Raw genomic sequence first — 21323 nt, 5'->3', positions numbered from 1 at the left:
AAAAAAGAAATTCACTCCTTTTCTGCAGAATGGTTCTTTTAGGTCTTTTTGGTCAATTAACTAGATGACTGAAGCTGACCAAAACCCTTTCACAACAGCATTTGAACAAAACCCAAACAACAGTCACATCTTCACTTGTGACGTGAATGTAAACAAAGAAATTTATGGCTTAATTACTTCAGCAAGATGTTGATCATAGTTTGGCACTAACCCCTTTATTTTTGGCAAAGAAGTGGTTGTTCGTGCAGGTGGACATTATAAACAGTGCCAGTTCATTTGAACACAGTTGCACTTATAGCCATCAACAGTAATTCATGCTTGAAAAAGCCCACACACAGACACATCCCTCTCACCACACATGAACACAACCAAAGCTGCACACATAACTACTGTCGCACATCATCCCGAATGGCTACCCACAAACAGCACCACTGACATACATACACACCAGCACTGCAACAAACAGCACCACATACAGCCTTGCAATAAAAGCATGTACACAGAAAACAGCCCATGTATGTTGAGTTTGCCAATTTTTGTTTAATGCCTACCAAGCGCCTGTGTGTTGGTCTTCGTGAAAAGGTAATGTCTGATATCTTACCCATTGATGTCATCGTAACACTATCAACATACACACCAAAGTCACTTGTTCTATTCTTTAACCTCCAAGCAAACCCAAGAGTTGGTGTCCTGCTCTTACAAAATATACCACATCATACCTGGCATTCAGGCCCCCCAATATACACATACACCAAGTACCTGGTAACCTAGCACCCTCAGCAACCTTAAATGCACACACTCACAGCAGATTTCTTACCTGAACGCATATATGCACAAACCCATAGCATGTTGTTTCTTCAACCCTTCAAAACTAGTCTACATCTGGCATGCTGCCATTTCCTATTCATCCAAACAACTGCCCCTTCCACTTTCCCATATAAATATGCAAACATGCCGTTCTAAAACCCAAACCTTAAACAAAACCCTGAGTGTTGTCCCTCCATCCTCAACCTTCTACATGATCTGGGCACCAGGGACCCAGCCATCATTTAGAGAGGCCCCTGGCGTGGATCAGAGGCCTGCCTATGGCTACATGTCATTTGGCCTGCTGCTCCACTTCACCTCGACCCTGCTTGCTGAATTCCTGGTGCAGGACATGCAGGCCGCTATAGGAGATGTGGCCGCCTCCAGGAAGATCTGCTACTGGACAGTTTTATGGACCGGGTCTTGCCGACAGAGGCCGACTGCTGTGGGCCATGAGGTGCGGGAGTGGCAAATGCAGGATATGGACTGGATCCCCCCCCCTCATTTGCATCCACTAAGCACAACTGCGATGTTGAGGATTGATTAGCCCGCACATCCTCTTGGATGAGTGTGCTCGAGTGGCATGTCCCTGGGATGGCTCTGGTGGGGACACACCATCTCACTCTTCAGATGATGGATAAGACCCTAGAAATATGAACCACTTCAAGCCCTGAGAGATACTGTGCATCTGTGGTCCACCAGGATTAATTAGAGTAGGTACCCTAGGTAGACTGTAATCTCAGTAGCATCCCTAGGGGCAAAGGGGACATGGGGAAAACACTCATTAGTCCCTATCTCCCCCTTTGCTGTACTGCTCATTTCCACCCACGGATGGGCAGGGACACACCTTCCACTTGTGTCAGCTGTTGAGACATCTCTGCTCGTCACCATGGGAAAGAGACAGGGGGCATCTTCATCCCAACAAAGCAAAATTGATAAATATACAAAGGTGACTGTAGACTCTCACCACCCAGAACATACTGGGGTTGCACATGGGTCTGGTCATACATCAATCACCGCTGAACAAATACTCCAGGCCAAATGTGACAATGAGCTGATGCTTGGAGCATAAATCAGTGGTTTGGGTGTGGAGGTGGACCTCCAGTGCAAAGACATTCAGAAGATGAGACTAGAATTTCCCTGGCAGAAAATTTGACTCATACCATGCGTACAAATGATACACGCCTGAAAGATAGGACATCATGTTTAAAGTAGAGGACAGACATTGCTGGGGCATATCTCGCTGAAACACCTTGTGGTTCTTAGGGTACCTGACAGTGCTGCCGGGCAAAATCCAAAGCAGTTTCTAGGCAACTGGTTGAAATCCTGGATGCCGACTCAAGTCTTTTCTCCATGCTTTGTGATAGAAAGGGCACTTTGTGCTGTGGTGGCCAAACCACCCCACAGAGCTGCTTCGAGGCCTATGGATGCCCACTTTTTAAACTATGAGATTTATGTATAACACGGCAATCTTGCCTTTTATCGGAGCTCTCCCTCAACTCGATGAGAATCAGTGTTTATTCAGACTACACAGCACAAGTACAACAAAAGAGGTAATTGTTCCTTGCTGTTGAACAGAAGTTAAAAGCCATGCAAATAACCTTGCATGGCAAATAAACTTGGCTCCTTTTCATGAAAACCTCAGGGTTAGTGATGATAGCAAGACACTGTTCTTTGAAAAGTTTCAGGATGTGTGGGACTGGCACGAGATACAGATTGCTGCTGGGGGACATGCTTCAGCTCGCAAACGAGCCATAGTATCATCAACATGTGAAAGAGACACCAAACCGCCCTATGAAATGAGGAATTGGGGCGCTTGATATCATGGGCTATGATCAGACCTTAGAAAACCAGGCGCTGAGGATTAGCCACCGGCCAGCACAGACCGCGAGGATAGGCATAATGAGAGACTTGAAAAGCTCAGACCCACTATTCAGAATGCACTGTAGGGCGATCTTCTCTCTGAATAGTCACAGATATAATTTCTTACCTTATTAAGCATTTCCTTGCTGCTGGGGAAGGCTGGTAAGCTGGCCTTAAATGCATAAACGTCTTCTATTAAGTAGGTTGAAGCTGGGTCGGTATCAGATTTATATAATTTGAAGTGCTCAGACTATTTCCGATTCTGGAAAATCCCCCTACTGATCTATGGGACCAAAGTTGGGAAAGAGAAACAGATGCTATATGTTAGGGAGTGTAGGGTGGGTGGGAGCTGGGTGTATTAGTTTTTGTAGCTTAGTTTGTTGTATTATGGTCATGCTTTCATTGACCTTGAGTCAAACCTGTCCCCAGAAATCTTTGAATAGATTATGGCATCATTCTTGTGATTTCTTGATGACTGAAATCACCACAAGCCATTTTATAACACTTTTAATGAAATTATATTCAATGACATACAACACAGCTTGGGCCCTGGAAGCCAATTTACTCAGCATGCTTAGAGGTTTACATAGGATTTAGACCCTTGTGATAGTGCCACTATACGCCACATACTTTGTATTATTTGTGAGGGCAGCCTCTTGATGCATATACATATTCTTTGACTTTCGCATATTAGTCCTTGCCTTGTGTCCATTCTTCTTTAAAGGAGGCAGTCTCCGATATCTGACATTGAGCAATGCCCCATTTCGTAACCACTAAACTAACTGACACAAAGAGTCTTCAACATCTTGGTCATCCCAATTCTTCCATCAAGCTCAGTATAACCATCTTAGGATCCAGTCTAATGTGTCTGTCAATAACCCTAAGTAATATGTTGTGTATTTGTAACAAGTAATTGTGAATTATTGGCAGGCCCAAATGGTAAAAGGTCCCCATTTCATCTCTACATCTTAGACAATGTAGATCTATTTACTCTTTCATTTTACGCAGTCTAGTTGAGTGGTAGTAAACTCGATGCAGATACCTAATCTGAATTAATCTAAGTCACATAGACACGGCCAGGACTTGAGGGGCCATTATTGATTCAGTAAAGTCAGCATCATATAAAGGCCCCACATCTTGTACCCATCTATTACGCAGTTGCTTAGGCAGGTTAGGGGTATTTTTCACTAGCATTCAGCATATTTGAGACATTACTTTCTTCTCAAGATATGATAATGTTTAGTGTGCCTCCAATGCATTATATTCCAGGGGCTGTCTTGGACATGAGCGTCTACAGATTGGCATAGCCAAAAGTATCAAGAGAATTAGGATTTATGGATGTCGTAAAATTCGACCATTTGAGTAAATTATTCATATGGCTGCCCTTTCACACATCTCCCAACCTAGAGAAACCTATAATGCCCTAGTGACGGAAGCCATGGAGACCCACTGTATGTTGAAGCCATGTGCTTCCGCAGTTGTGACTCCGTCCCACCCAATCCACTGGAGCACCTGGATTCAGAATGTCAAGGTTGAATTTGTGGTAGGTGGAAGCTGTCAACACTTGTACAGGCTTTAGAACAAGTCAAGTATATTATTTGTTTCAGTACATTCCAGCTCAGCGGCAATACAAAGGTCATCTTGATCATAAAAAGCCAGTCATTTATGGGCATCAGTTGGCTAACTAATATAGTTTAGTATCAGTCACTTACAGTCATAACAGACTTCCAACTACTCTGCTCCTACACCTGGACTCTGCCAACTGTAGGTCTGCTCTGTCATGTGGTGTCACCCCAGTCCTGAGCCCCCGAGAGTGAGCCTAAGGTGATTGCTCCAATGGAACTGATGCATCCTCTGCTGCAGGAACAGAATCAATGCATCGCCACAGTTACATAGAACCCAACTGGCACATCGCATTTAGAACCACTACTGCAATGCTTTTCCCGGCTTCAAGTCCTCATATCCCTGTCGATGGCAGCCTTGATGCCAAAAGTCTGCATCACAGCCTCTGCGCTCATTGGAACTGATGCACTGCCTCGACTGCGCCACACATCCTCGACCCTGGTCTTGACTGAGCAAGCCCTGGCACCTGAATCCTCAACGTCAACGCAGCAGGAACTTGCACCCAGACTCCACTGCATCTCAATATTGGCAGATCACTGCTGCTGTGTGAAGAAGCTTGACACATCAACTCTACTTGATCACTGGTCTAGAACTATTGATGTAACTTTCGTCTCACTGCCTTTTTCCTGAGCCCTGTTTGTCTGTCAAGAATATAGCTGAAATTTGACTATATTTTCTCCACACCTACTGACTTTTCAGAGGCCCACTTGACATGTCTCAGCACTAACTGCCTATTAGATTTGCACCCGGCATTTGATTTACTCTGCTCCAGTTCTACTGGCCTGTCAGAGGGGCAGTCACATGTGACTGACTCTGTCCAGGCCAAACTGAGTTGTACTAGGGAGCATCCAGCATGAGGCAGATTCTGCCTCATCTTTACACAATTGTTATTGTCACATCTGCTGTCTAAATTTGCCACAGCTATCGCCCTTTAAGAAGCACTGGCCAGCCGGACGCTTTCCCACTCCCGGCAGCTTAGTCTTTCATTTAACTTTTTGTGCCACCCAAGCTCTCCTCAGATCTTGAAGTACTCCTGAGAATGGCATAATAAGCATAAAAAAGCACTTGAATCAATATAAACAAGAAAATTATTACATTTCACAGGTCTCAAACAGGTTGCGCATCCTATGAGCCTGCTTTAAATAGAATAGCATAGCAAAGTAACGCATATTTAAATATCTTTTCTGGTCAAAGAAAAATACAGTGGATTGTTGAAAATGTTTTTGCAACATTACAAATAAATAAAGCAGATCCAATACAATAGGTGTTACCTTTAACAGGCAAGTGTCATAGTAATGGTTTGCTATTGCTTTTTAATTTACAGTTATAAAGTGGCAGTCAGCCATAACTGAAAGGTAAAATATAAAAAAAATAATGGCCTCTGGTGCATCACAATGCTGCATGTTACAATATGGCAGCCATATTGGAAATATTTTATTCCAAGTAGACCACAGTGTGTTTGCTTACACATGCATGCAACACTGCATCACATGTGTTGCGACATATGACCACAACACATGTATTGTGACACAGCATTTTTTTTTTTGCTTTACTGTTTCAATATGGCCAGTGGCCATCGTAGAAAAGTAAAATAAAAATATCAAAAGAGAAAGCATGGGTGCAAATAGAAGAAAGTGACTAGGTCAATAGCACTTAGCAGCTTTCATCCCTTGAATAAAAAATAAATTAAACATAAAAAAAAAAACAGGAGACAGAATGTAGAAGGGTGGGGTAGCAATGGATGAGCTGGACTGAGGGGATGGAGAATGTGGAATAGTCACCTAGAGAGAGCACAAGGGCAAGGTCCTCATCATAAAATACATGTACAAAATGAGTAATTTAAAAAGAGGTTCATGATAATATGTTTGTAGACTATTTGTAAGGTAGATCACATTCATAAAATGCCGTAGACTGATACCAGTGCTGAGGGACAACCCCTAAAGCTAGTGCAGAACAGTAGTCAATGTCTGAAATGGCATCTTAAACTCCCCTTTCTGGATATGTGTGTATGTACTGTTTTATGTATATTGTTTGTTCTGTGGTGAGTGGTATGTGATGACATCAGCTCTCATCAGACAGCTAAAGCTGTGTGTAGGCAAGACCTGGCCTAAAAAGCAGCTTCACACCTAAACAAAAGAAGACAACCCTCATTAGATAAAAATATCTCAATGATGTATCAATTAAGTTAATTAGTTGTACAATGGCAAGCCTATATACTTTGTGAATAACAGTCACTTTCAAGCTGATCACAGGGATAAATTGTACAGTGGTGGAGTCCATTCACATACTCTGTATAATCCCACCCCCTGATATACCTCTGTAAAAAAAATGTTGTCCAGAGATTTTCATTTTTGATTCGTGTTTTTGGATCATTACAGAAGCAATTTAACCAAATTTTTCTGTACGACATTTTTAAAAACAGCGTATTTTTAAGGAATATAATATTACTAATCAGGACCAAGCGCTTAGGCTACTTATTGATATGAGATTTTTATATGTAACCTGTGCACTGGGCCTATTTTTAAACGATTTAAGAAGGGAAATATTCATATTTATAGTGGTTGATAGAATGTAGGGTATAATGCGGAATGTAGAGTTTTAAATGTTATAATTGATTACTATTATAGAGGTTGATGGTATTTTAGGAAATCTTCTATGCTAGGAGAAGGCAAGAAATAATATGGAAAGCACTTTATTGAAAAAAAAGCGCTTTATAATAAAGTATGGATGGAGCTCTTTTAGAGCTGTTTAGGGGATAAATTGGTTGGCATGTTGCACTTTATGAAACTATAAGAACTTGAATTATGGAGGAACTAAAAGGAAAGAAGAGTTTGTTTATTCTAAAATAGTATTGGTTGATGGTATTCTAGATAACCTCACTACGCATGACAAGGCAAGAAATAAAACGTGGAGCATTCCAAAATGGGAAAATGCACTTAGGAGATCGCAAGGACCAGAGTCTAAAGAGAACTGTATGTGGGATAATTTAAGTTGGCACGCTGCACTTTTAGGAACTGTAAGAACTTGATTTTTAATCAAGTGAATTATGCAATTAGAGTTGGTTAATAAGAATTAGAATGATCTAAGAACTCTGTGTGTTAATATAATATGTAATTGTAAATTGCATTGTTTTTATACTTTTAAGGCTTATGCCAAATAAAATAATTTTTTGACTGACAATTATTGCAAATGGAATGATTGTCAATGAGGAGTTGATGCCTTCAAAGATATATTCAAAAGGTACAGCCAATATTGTTTAAAAACTTAACAGCAAATTGGAAGAAACTTGACCTTCGTGTTTTGCCACATGCTGAGTGGGCTGTTCGAAATGGTTCCAATTGTCATTGTACTGTCAGATGTTATTATTGTGCTACTTATATTTGTTGCAATTGTTCATAAGTCAAGAATTGTCAGAGTTATGGATACGTTATGGAACCAGTGATAAAAAACACTTAATCCCGTTTCAGAGATGCCCAGTGTACTTATCAAGGCACATATTCCTATGGGTGATGACTCTATGAGCAAAATTAGAACAAAGCTTGGAGCTTTAACTGCTCATTCTGTAAAGTTTCTAAAAGAATTTGCTGGGACAGAAGAAGAATGTGACATTAAAGACCTTGAAAAACACTTTGTGCATTCGTGGAAAATGTGTTCTGACTGTCACACATTTGACGATCTTCAGTACAGTGAGTTCAAGAGATCAGTCCTGCTGTGACCTCCCACCTACGTCATATTCTGTCCGAGTGTTTTACTTGATCAGAAGATGTGTAAATGTTTTGGATCATACATACGTAGAGAAAGATCTGTGTGAACTTGGTTGTGAAGGTATTAATGGAGTACTAAAACCTATGAAATGTCTAAAGCCTCTACTCACAGAACTTACACATATGTGTACTTGCAAAACCTGAGCAACAAAAAGATATCCCTGTTCATATGCTCTTCTCAAATGTTCAGCATGCTGCAAATGTACCACAAGCGATTATCAAAACAAATAAAGAAAGGGAGCTATGAAAATATGTCTAAAACAGGAGTGATAAACATTATTTATTTCTCAGTCAGATCATAAACATTCTTTGGTGTATACATAAAAGGATTAAAAACCATTATTATTTGTTCCATTTCTATACATGCCTCTTCTTCCTCTATTATAGCCACCATTTTGGAAAATGGTGGAAGGGTTGCTCTGAGGAGTTATTTTCTGTCTTTATAAGACGACTTGACCCCCAAAACCTATGTTTTGACACCAAAATGAAGTGTATAGGTCTCATGGTTCCTGAAATATAACATCATCATTGCAAAACATACGCTGTTTTGTCATCTAGAACCAATTAGCCCCACATTAGCAATGTCTAACCAAGGTAAATTACTTGTTTAATGACACAAAAATACAAATCAAAAATGAAAATCTCTGGACAACAATTTGTTTACGGATGTATATCAAGGGGCCAGGACTAGTATTACATAAGCTTGTGAGACAACTGAAAATGTAGCTGCCAGACATAAACAATAATTGTACAAATAAAGTGAGCATGAGTGATAAAGCGCTGCACATTATGGCAATATGAAATTAACAAAGTGTTTTCTCCATTGTCAAGCTTGCAATGTGATCTCCCAGACACCAAATGGAAGATTTACTATGGTGATCCCTCATCAGCACAGAAATTGCAGTTTCTCCATAATATACCCAGTGGTGATCAAAATCTCTGATGTGACACTCGGTCACTTGAGTGACCTGCAGCTAAAGGTTAGTTCAAGATTTTGTTATTGATTTATAATCACATTCCCTTCAGTTTTTACTGCATTACAACATTTATGCAAACACACTCCTCTATTAAAAAAGTAAATAGCACAAAACTAGCATGACAACAGTTTACTACCTTGGACTAACCTGCCTATCCAGACGATCAATGAGGTCTCTTGGAAGGTTGTAAGGCATAGAATTGCCACTATGTTATTCCAGCAATATGAGGTTTGAGTCACAAAAGGTCATAATACATCTCATTGGTGCAAATATACAGCTTTCTCTACTTTCAGAATGTTTTCAGGTTACACTTCAAAATCTGCACAGCTTGCATCTTCCCATGCTTGCTTCTTGATTCATTGCACCAGTGTAATTGCAGTTAACTGGTGTACAAATATTCATGTTGAAATGTTAGCACTTTGTTTTTCTTTTTTTCTTCTCCAATAAGAACATATTTTCAAGACGTTGACAGAAAAGTTTTGTTAAATGTTCACATTTTAATTGCTAAAAAGTGAATCATTACAATGTGGGTTCTGAGCATACAGTTGGTTAGCATCATTTCTACTTTTGGACAGACCCCATAAACCCATTATTGGGGGCATTCTATTTGGTACAGTTTAGCATCAGGCTTTAAACACATGTGTAATTTGATCGGCACAAGCTAATCAGGAACCCACGCAACCATGTTTTATCACAGATAGCCCTTCCTCTACTGCTCTGGATGATTATCCATTATCGCTCTTTGACATAGTGAGTGGACTGTGCTCCAGCTAGCACTATAATTTATCAAAACCACACTTTGGTCCCTGGTAGCACTTCTCCTACTATCCCAGGCTCCTATATCATCAGCCTACTGAGTTGCTTAAAAAGTGGTATATCACTCAGCATGTGCCAATCAAAATCTTCACTCTAATTCTTGTGGGCACCTGTAGAGCTGTTGCTGCCAACAAAACCACTCTATTTCACAAAGACCCAAATATAAGATTTAGCTCCTCTCTGCTAGAAAAGTAATGTTCCTACTGACTCTCTTACCTCTCCAATACTTATTATTTCAGAATACTTCTGTAACACAATGTTGCAAGTCTGTCCTACCAATTCCATGTAGGGCAATCACGCAACCACACAACAATCACACTATATTTGTATATATATCTATTACCTACTGCTTTTTCCGCCTGGTCCCCTCCCACTGCCCCAAGAACCACCACCTACCCGGGGCTTATAATATATTTGTGGGGGGCCTATGGCCCCCTCACTGCCCTGGGGACCGCCACCTGTCCAGGGCTTTGTTCTCCATCTCCCCAAGCGTTCATGTAATATAATGCGGGGGGGGCATCAGGCCACCCCTGTGGTGAAATGTAATTTATTAATGGGGGACCCACATGCCCCCCCACTGCCCTGGGGACCACCAACCCATGATGCAACACTATACTTGGAGAGAGGGGCCATGCGCTCCCGCACCCAGGGGACCAACACATGTGTAAAGAAAGAAAAAATCCCTGGGGATCATCAACTACCCGGGGCTAATATTGAAAAAAAAAACATATATATATAGATATATATCTATATATATATAGATGTATATATATATATGTAAATAAATAGGGACTTGTGCCCTAAGGTAACTATAACTCACACCCTCGCCATGCACAGTTTTTTTAATCAAAAGTTTTACTGTATATATTACGTTCATATTATCAATGATGTTATGAATGATGGCATGATTGCCATAATTTGTGGGGTAATTAGCAGTGCATGGTGAGGGCGTGAGTTATAGTTACCATAGGGCACAAGTTATAGTTACTTGAGGTAACTCTAACTGTAACTGGTGAATTTCAATGGTTTGGTACTTTTAAAATGTAAAAGGTAACGTCCCTGTAACCTTTGTTTTTTGTAAGACAATATATATATATGTATATGGGTGTGAGACAAAGCGTAAGAACATCTCTCTGGGTGTGAAAGTGAGAGAGCCTGGGTGGGAGAGTAAGTGTAACAGTCTAAGTCTTGATTTGAGAATGGGTGTAAGAGTCTGAGTGTAGGAGTGAGTGTGAGAGTGTCTGCGTGGCTGTGAAACTGGGTGTGATAGTATCTGTCTGGGTGTGAGAGTAAGTGTGCGAGTCTCGGTCATGATGTGAGAGGGATTGTGACAGTGTCTACCTCAGTGAGAGAGTGGGTGTAAAAGTATCTTTATCTGAGTATGACAGTGAGCATAAGAGTGTCTGCATGGGTGTGAGACTGGGTGTGAGAGTGTCTGGGTGTGAGAGTGGATGTGACAGTGGCTATCTTGCTGTGAGAGGGAGTCTGAGAATCTCTGTATGGGTGTCAGACTGAGTGTGTCCATGTGTCAGTGGATGTGAGACAATGTGAAAAAAACATCTCTGTGGTATGAGAGTGACAGTAACAGTCTGAGTCTGGATTTGAGAATGGGTGTGAGAGTGTTTCTCTAAGTGTAACAGTGAGTGTGAGAGTGTGCATGGGTATGAGAGTGGGTGGGAGAGTGTCTGTGTGGGTGTGAGAGTGGAAGTGACAGTGTCTCTCTGGGTGTGAGAGTGGTTGTTAGGGTGTTTGGGCGTTTGAATAGGTGTATGAATTAATATCTGTTTTTTGGGGACGTTTCGCAAAATCCACAGATCCCCCCGCAGATTTACACCGGGGGCCGCACTGAACCCCGTGGATAGATCTGTAGATCTCGGAAACAACAAAAAATATGTTTTAAGGCATATGAAGACCATTTGCACTATTTTACACAACTATGTAACCTCCATGGGGTCAGGGAATATCTCCCATGACCCTATCATCTACATTCATCCAAGATTTCAGCCCTGGGGACCGTTTCCTGATGAAATAAAATGGCGACTGCAACCTTCTTGTCAGGGTGCGGACAGCCACTCAGAATCTCCTCGTTTTGCATGGATCCGCAGATCAATCCGCGTGCTAGATATCTATAGTCTTTGATCTTACATTACTCCAAAAATGCTGAAAAAACCAAAGGTTACAGGTACGTTATAGTTAGGTTCTGAATGTACTTGTACAAAACCATAGAAATTCAGCTGAGTTATCTAAAGTAACTATAACTCGTGCCTTAAGGTAACTATAAATGGAGCCCTTGCCATACATTGCTAATTACCCCACAAATTACAGCACTCATGACAACGTTGATAAAGTCACTGTAACATCACACACACACATAAACATATATATATATATATATATATATATATATATATATATATATATATACATATATATATATATATATATATATATATATATATATATATACATATATATATATATATACCTACCTAACTTTCTCTTAATTGTTGCCCAAAAAAGGAAAAAAACACTCCAAACAGTAGCCATGCCCTCTTTCACTCAGAAATATCAACAGTCAAAAAGGCAACAATAGCAAATAGAAGTCACTGTAACATCTCACAAATTACAGCACTCATGACAACTTTGATAACAACATTGATAAAGTCACTGTAACATCACACACACACACACAAACATATATATATATTCATATATATATATATATATATATACCTACCTAGCTTTCTCTTAATTGTTGCCCAAAAAAGAAAAAAAAACACTCCAAACAGTAGCCATGCCCTCTTTCACTCAGAAATATCAACAGTCAAAAAGACAACAATAGCAAATAGAATGTGTAAATATGAAAGGCTTTCCATCCTATTCCTCTCCATATCGTTTACCCTGTATGCTAACTATCCTCTGTGCACGAGACCACCATAATCTCTCAACTTTCCCACTGAAGCTACTACCTCCACTCTCTCCTGACTATCCATATACTGTACACATTTTGCAACCCCCTTCTAACCTCCTCCTACATGCATTAATCTAATTTGCAGTTCTCCTTCCCTATCTCCGATAACATATTTCCAATCTACTCAGCTCTGTCATTACATATTCTAGTGCATACCCCCACTCCAAAAGCTCCATGCTCCTTCGCACTCTATATTAGAATGATTGTCCTCCTTTCCACCCTTTTACTCGTACTGAAACTCAAAAACATACCAAGTTGCACACAAAACCACTCTTTTGCTGTCACCTCTATAGCATCTTGTATCCACTCATCTAACCTTTCCTCCACTATTGGCACTCTAACCCTGTCCACCACATGACAATTTCCTCTTACATCCTATCTTCTCTTATCTTCTCACATTAATACCATACTCTATATCAACGCCTATATCTTAGACCCTCCTTCTTCACCATGCTTCCCCTCCTCCACTTAACCCTGTAAAATCCCTCCTATGCATGTGTGAATACAATCCTGACATTTCCTTACTTTCAAATCCTCTGTCAGAACCAACTACTATACTTAATTTACTCTTCAATCTCTCACATCCCCTTCTTCCTCTCCCACATTCTCATTGAACACAAATTGTCTCATTAAGGATCATTTATTAGATTCCAGTCCTGATTCAGCGGTGGCTTCCTACCAGGGGCTTCAGGGCAGAGCCATACTTCCTGTGAGGAACAACATTCTGCCCCTTGCCTCTGCTGCTAAGGATTTAACTGAGCAGTGTTAATAAATATAAGTTTTGTCATGTTTCATGAAAACTGCCAGTGCATAGGTCAGCCCTCTTGGCTTTGTCTCCACAGTCCTGGTGACAGGAAGAGGGAGCTTAGGCACGATCCAGCTACAGAGTGTTGTTTAAAAACATATATAGCAAACATACTACGCATGCCTAAGGCAGCTTGGTGCATCTGCTGAAATTTGGATGTCAGGGCATGTATCAGTGCATCCTTGAGGTTAATGAGAAGCCACGTAGGGCAGCAGGGGCAGGATCCTCAGCAATGTCTCAGCCTCGTACAGGGCTCTGCTTCAAGTCTTATCAAGAAGTTGGGAAAGGGATTGAGGTGAGGCTTCCCAGTTTCAAACCTAGCCTTGCTTCCCTCTCTGGCTCCTTGTTGAAGGTCAAGGCTTGCAGGATCTAATGTTCAGCATCAGATTCCTGCACTACTGCTGCCAAGTAACCTCTGAGCAGCCAGCTAATGAAGCAAGATATAACAATGTTGTTTCTCAGTGCATGTGTTTGTGAGTGTGTTTGTCAGTCATTGACAGTGAATGAGATTGAGTGTGTGTGTGTGAGTGATTGATTATGCAATTTATAAAGCGCATGGCTACCCATCAGGTTTCCCAGCGCTAGCTAAGGTTACAGTAATCGACAACCAGGCCTCCAAGGGCTACATAATCAAATGCTCAAACAGCCAAGTTTTCAGAAGTTTGCGGAATTCCAAAATGAAGTTAGTCTTTTAAAAGTAATGGGATGTTGTTCCAGAGTTTAGGTCCTGGAACACAGAAGGAACAACCACCTTGTTGAACGCTCAGAGCTCTGGGAACAACAGCTAAATTCTGATAGCTTGATCTGAGAGCACACCTAGGCACATAATAGGTAACTTCAAAGCTCAAGTAAGAAGCGGCAATGGTGTGGAGACATTTATACATAAAGCAGAGTGCTTTAAAAATGCACCCGCTTGTCCAGAGGCAACCAATGGAGAGATTTTATTAAGATGGCAGAGCTAGTAAACTGTGCTGGGTGAAGCAAAAGACGCGCCACAGCATTCTGTACTATTTGAAGACGTTTTAATAGGATTGTTACTCCAAGATAAAGAACATTTCTGTAATCCTGCCTTGACATAACTAAGGCTTCGATTATGGTACGCTTGTCTGTAAAGGTAATATAGTAAGGAACTTTTTTCATCCATTTCAAGATGCCAAAGCAGGTGACAGCCACCTTAATTATTTGTTGCCTCATTGACAGCTCCTGATCTAACCACACTCACAATCTTTTAACCAATGAGACAGGGAGTCAAGGAGTGCCCAAAGGTGCCACCCCATGGTATAGAGGATTTACCGACCAACAGTACCTCAGTCTTATCACCATTTAACTTCAAAAAGTGTGCAGACATCCAATCTGCCACTTGCTGAAGACAGAGAGGGAGTGCAGCCACAGTTGACTGGTCCTTCGACTACAGAGAAACCACAATTTTGGTATCATCCGGAAAAGGGAGTGAGGCAAAAACCCTCAATGCTGTTAGCCAATGGCCTCACATAAATATTAAAAAGTAAAGGGCTCAAAATGGAGCCTTGAGGCACTACTGATGTGAGAGCATGTGGCCTAGATCTGCATTGATTTCAGTGAACCTGAAAGAAACGGTCCTCCAAAAATGATTAAATCCAGGCAAGCGCCTTACCCCGTATACCAAAGCCATTGAGTCTCCTGAGTAATATATCATGGTTGACAGTGTCAAAAGCCGCACTCTCTCCTCAAAGCAGGAGTGCAGCTACCCCGCCACCATCCAGTTTATGTCTTAGGAATTCAGGGACCCCAAACTAAGCAGATTCAGTGCTATAGCCTGCACGAAAGCCCGGCTGAGAGGGATGTAGTAGATCATTCTGATTTATGAGTTGTGTTAATTTTAGATTCACATGTTTTTCTAACAATTTAGAAAATATAGGTAAAAGGGATGTGGGCCTATAGTTGGATCACATCCGTGAACCAGCATTGGGCTTTTTCAGCAGGGGGGTAACTAAAGCTGTTTTCTAGCAACTTGGAACTTCTCCGTTAAGTAGAGACTGATTGAATAGATGGGCAATTAGCTCTAGGTTTTGTTGAGAGAGCTTACCCAAAATGTATAAGTGAGTGTTTGAAAGTGTCAATGAAAGTGAAAGTGAGAATCTGAGTTTGAGAGAGGACATGCATAAGTGAAAGTGTGTGCAAGAGAATGTGTGGAGGAGTTTTAGTGTGTTATATGGAGTGAGTGACTGGAGATTGTGAAGAGGTGTGGAAGTGAGGCAAGAGTGTAGCTATCAATAATGCAGCAGGTGCAGTTGTAAAAGGGTGTGTATGGGGATGCATGTGTGTAAGTGTGTTTGTGTGAGTGCAAACCAGTGAGTATGAGTAAGTTTGTGTGTATGAGTTAGAGTGTGTGAGCTACAGTTAGTGAGGGGGAAGAGAGTGAATGAGAGAGGAAGAGAGTATGAGTGAGAGTAACAGAGTTGTGGATGAGTGTGTTTGTTTAAATATTTTATGATTATGAGGCTACCACTGGCCCAGGCATACACAATATAATTCTGGGCATATGACAGCACCCAAGGTAACATGCTGCCACTGGCAAATTGAAGATAATCCGTGGCAGAAGGCCCATAGCAAAATGCAAGTCTCAACATGCTCAATGTAATTCTTGTGATGCGGCCTAATTGGAAAATGCTAGTGCTGGCACATTGGAGGTAAATATTGGCATAAAGGAAGGCACCAAAGGCAAAATGCAGACCCTGAAGAACTGGTTGGGGAAAGCAAATCATGATAAGATGCTGGCTCTGACATACTAGAGGTATTTTTTGAAATATGGGCCAACCATAGTATATAGACAATATCATGGCAAAATTCTGATAATGGAATATTGTATGTAAATATTTGCATATGGGATACCAATATAAATGTTGGCATTGACACAATGAAAGTAATTCTTACCATATGGGGAACTCTCAAGGCAAATGCTGAAAAAATGGGGTGAACTCCTGCACATATTAAGACCCACTATTTTTAAATATCATCTCACCAGCCACAACGGCCCTTAGATATTTTTTGGGACAGACACCTGCTTGAGTGAGGATGTACCAACCATTCAGCCTGATACTATTCCTGCTGACTTTAAGAAATCTCATATACTCATTCAGCAGAGAAAACTGTAAGTAGACTTCCCATTGGCCACAAAACTGCTCTCCTGACCAAACAGTTAAAGAACACTGAAGTCTCTGTTTATGAATCACTATTCATTCAGTGCTCCCCATCTCACCCATTACTTGCACATTCCTTCTAATCTACTGACACCAAATCTCTGCAAATTGGTAACTTTAACCCTTGATTTGACAAGCCTAACTCAGATTAGGTAAAAGGCCCTATCAGGGAACATACATCAATTACTTTCCTGCATCTAGTTTCTGGGACATTCAACGCAGCAGGACATACTTTATCATGCAATATTTGCCTCTTCTAACGTAAGCACTGCAAGCAACTGTTATCCTGTCACCTGGTAAAAACATCACCCAATTTCATTCCAACAGTGAACGCCATTTGCAATAAACACAAATCATTCCTCAAACCATCATTTTACCATCTATACCCTTTTCCATGTCTCTACCATTAGTATAATAAAACGGGTCAACATTCCTCTTGATGCTTGAGAGCTAATTTTAATGCCATTCAAACTGATCTCAGTCAGAAAACTACCATTAAACTCGGCCAGATGACACTCGAAGTAAAACTGCTAAAAACAATGAGAAGGACACTGGAAAGACTTTGGAAAAAACACTACAGTAGACATGGTGTTCACAGTATGTCAACTGTGCTGAAGGCAACAATAAATCGCTAGTTGCACCTCATTTCAATAGCGTGATGCCTTACAGAGGGACAGCATAAAATCATCAGTGCATTCCAGAAGCCAGAACACACTAATACAAAATTGGCTCACTCCTAATAACTATGTTATTCTTTGGCAAATCATTTAAGCAAAAAAGCAAATTACCTTAACATTTGCCCTGAAAAGAGGCAACAGAACAATTTCACCACAATGTCAAAACTAGCCACAAATAAAAGCATGATCTTAAACTGCTTCTTATGACCTTCCTTACAGAAGAATACTTCTTTAAACCCCTAAAGCCTGTCAGTCATCAGGCTCACCTGAACAGCCATACCCAGCTCATGGTTTCAAGTACGTATTCCATGCTCCTCAAAAGCTCTACGGCCATTCTAGCCTATACCACAATAAGTAATTCCTTAGTGACTGTAAAGAATTGGAAATTACACATATCAAATGCATTTAAAAAACGGATTCTTTCTGATCAGACATTCATATCTTCTGATCAGTAATGAATGGTCCTTTTTTAAATGAACTGACTTAAAGACATGGATTCAAACAAAAAATAGTCACTCATTGAAGAAAAGTCTGACTCCCAAAATGGATTCAGCTCTGGCCGTACCACAGAGGCATCACTGATTGCTACATGGAATTATATTGTTAGTGTGTCTGACCCTATTTGGCTTCTCTTCATTAATTTATAAGGGGACGCATTAGAGGTTTGATGGACATTTGACTGCGCCTAGTGTAATTCCCACCACAAGATTCAATTTCAATATCAATCAATAACAATATCAATCAATAGAGTCAATAATCTTGGGAGTCAGTAATTTCCAGACACTATGGGGGTTATTCTAACTTTGGAGGAGTGTTAATCCGTCCCAAAAGTGACGGTAAAGTGACGGATATACCACCAGCCGTATTATGAGTTCCATAGGATATAATGGACTCGTAATACGGCTGGTGGTAAATCCGTCACTTTTCCGTCACTTTTGGGACGGATTAACACCTCCTCCAAAGTTAGAATAACCCCCTATGACCTTTTGGCCATGAATAACCACAACTTTATGTAAAAAAGTTTATTTCCCTATATTAACAATACTAATATCACGTAACAGTCTCAAAATCAAATGGTAAACATACAGAAACAATACTGGCTGAACGAACCTTCTAAAGAATCGCAATTTAATCAAGGCATGGATCATTACACATTCTAAAGTTACAGTACAAATCAACAACAAGAATAACTGCACAATAGAAATAGAATACATTTATATTCAAAAAAGAAAAGAGATCAACTGTTGTTAATATTTAGCAAGCATCCTCAGTGAGTCTACTGACTAACCTTCTGATTAGAATAGCATGTTTGGGCTTCATGCAAAACAATTTAGTCAACACAAATTTGGAAAAAACATCTAGCTATGGCTCTATCAAATTTAGCGGTTGGTACCTAAAATCAAAAGCATATTACATTGAGATCAATGACATAGCCTTATACCTTGCTTTGATATGGTTCAGCAAGCTGTGATAGTCTTCATCAATTGGACATCTGTTCAGTTGGCAAGGCATCAAGACTCAGCAATAAAGTTCAAGATAGAAATGCCTCAGGAACCAGCATAATCAGGATGTCACTTCTCAGCAACAGAGTTAGAAAAGTGAGCGTGTCTCCTCTCTGGACGGTTAGGAAAAATGTGTGGAACTCTCTTCTCTGTACAGTCTGGCTAAGTTAGATTCCCTAGGACATTTTCCCACGGTGCTATTGGTCAAAGAATCATATGTTTACATTTAGTCCAATAAAAGTAGAATTTCAAATCTACGATATAATTAACTGTCTTTCACATATTGATGATTGGCTCCTCTTCTTCTGTTCCCTTCGTTGGGCTTATCAGGTAACAACTTTGTATCATCTTGTACTCCAGTCAGTGCATCCATTGTTGGTTCCTGGGAACGTCGCCTATATACACCCTAAATTCTACAAAGTATCAATTTCTAGTACAACAATTTCTAGCAAGCAGTTCTCATTGGAAAGAAAATGTAGCTACTATCATTCGGTCAATGTAATGGAAAAATACATATCTAATTCTCTATGCAACTATTTTGTGTGACTTGTTTAAGCAATGCAGCTCAACATGAGGCTGTGCAACTAGGCCTAAGACCTCGCTGATTTAAGGCCTATAATTAATAAAGCAAATACATAATACATGACCATTAATATAAAATACTACTACATTAATATAATCATGAGCACAACATTTCATATTAATATGCAGTTAATGAAGACACTTTGGCCCTCATTTTAACATCGGTGGTAAAAACTGCCCACTGCCATTGTGACGGTCGCCAAAAGACCGACGCCGTGACTACCAGCTGTCTGCCATATTATGACCACAGCCGGATTTCTGCCACAAGAACGGCGGAAATCTGGCTGTGGCCATGCCAGTGGATGGCGGTAAAGTGGCGCTACTGTCACCAGCAGCGCCACGCCAATAGACCGCCGCCAGCCGTATTATGACCAATAATTTGGCCTGGTGGTGTTCTGCTGGCAGGCGCTGCTGGTGGTAGAAGCGCCCCGTCCTGTCTCCTGACGGAGGACCCCCTGGATCCAGGTAAGTCGGTTCTCAGACAGGGGAGAGGGGTGAGGGGTGTTGTGTGGGGGTGGGGGTGTGTTAATGTTTGTGTGTGCATGGATGCGGGTGCGTGTTGCGTGTTGAATGCATGTGCGCATCTATGGAGGTGTGAGTGCGTGTATGTTGCGTTATGTGAATGCATGTCTGCATGTATGTTTAAAAGTGTGTGCGGATGTGTGTGTGAATGGATGTATGCATGCGTGTAAGCATGTGGGAATGGGTGTGTGTATGCATGTTTGTGAAGGGAGCGTGAATGTAAGGGGGTTGGGTGTTTGGAGAGGTGGGGGCGGTGGGAGGGTAACTGGAGAAGAAGGGGGGGAGACCCCTATCAGTGACAGGGAAGAAATTCCCTGTCACTGATATGGCCTACCGCAATGGATTTAGTGGCATTACGAACGCCATGGAAATTATGGCGGTAGCTGGGGTCATAATCCCCCAGGCGGAACAATGGCGGCCGCCGGACTGGAGATTGATATCTCCAGCCAGGCCACTGTTACCACCGTGGAGGTCAGAGTGGTACATTGGCAGGTTGGCTTCAGCCAACCCGCCAATGTCATAATATGGCGGTAAGTACCACCAGCCTGTTGGCGGTACTTACCGCCACATGAATGCCGACCACCGGGGTCGTAATGACCCCCTTTGTGATTACTGACGGTCAACCAATAAGGCACATTTTCAAAGTTGTGTATTATTTCTGCATATTAATTCATTTTCTATGCAGATATAACATTCAGAATGCATAATTATTTATTAGTAAAATTCAGCGTTAACACTGTTGACGTTAATGATATAGTTACTGGACTTCTACTTGATCAGCCCACCTCACCTCTGCCTTCCTTCACAGACCACAGGACATAGGAATCCAAGGAGTCAGTGGTGCTGGGACAGGTTTTAGAGGGAGTGCTGCTATTAGTGTTTTGTTACTGAAGTTATAGGGATTGTGAAAAATCCAAAAGTTACAACAAGAACAAGTGGAGCAAACGAGCCACACCCATTCAGCAGAAGTGGTAAGGGAGTAGTATGTCTCCAGTAGGACATTTTGGAGCACATTGTCCACATTGTCCACCATATATCTAACGCATGGTAGGATAGTGCTATTTACAGAAAATACTTTTCATTCAATGGCCTCCTGAAAGTGGCCTCTAAATTTCAATCATATATGCAGTTTTACTGCTATAACAATGTGGCACACAAAGGATAATGTGTGGATATCGGGATTCTACACATATTAGCTGCACGTCATACAAGTAAAGTGTTATGTTTTGTTTTGACCC

General features: G+C 41.0%; 1 protein-coding gene across 1 annotated transcript in view; it reads left to right on the top strand.

Annotated features, from left to right (window-relative positions):
• Positions 1 to 21323, top strand: part of CRHBP (corticotropin releasing hormone binding protein) — a 108798-nt gene that overhangs the window by 41965 nt on the left and 45510 nt on the right. Inside the window, exon 5 of the mRNA XM_069218213.1 lies at positions 8886 to 9034. Within this exon, the coding sequence (XP_069074314.1) occupies positions 8886 to 9034 (149 nt within the window). The remainder of the gene's footprint in view (positions 1 to 8885; positions 9035 to 21323) is intronic.

The sequence above is a fragment of the Pleurodeles waltl genome, chromosome 1_1, assembly GCF_031143425.1.
Source record: "Pleurodeles waltl isolate 20211129_DDA chromosome 1_1, aPleWal1.hap1.20221129, whole genome shotgun sequence".
NCBI lineage: Eukaryota > Metazoa > Chordata > Amphibia > Caudata > Salamandridae > Pleurodeles > Pleurodeles waltl.
Note: the sequence above shows the minus strand (reverse complement) of the source record. Positions and strands in the feature narration are given on the sequence as shown.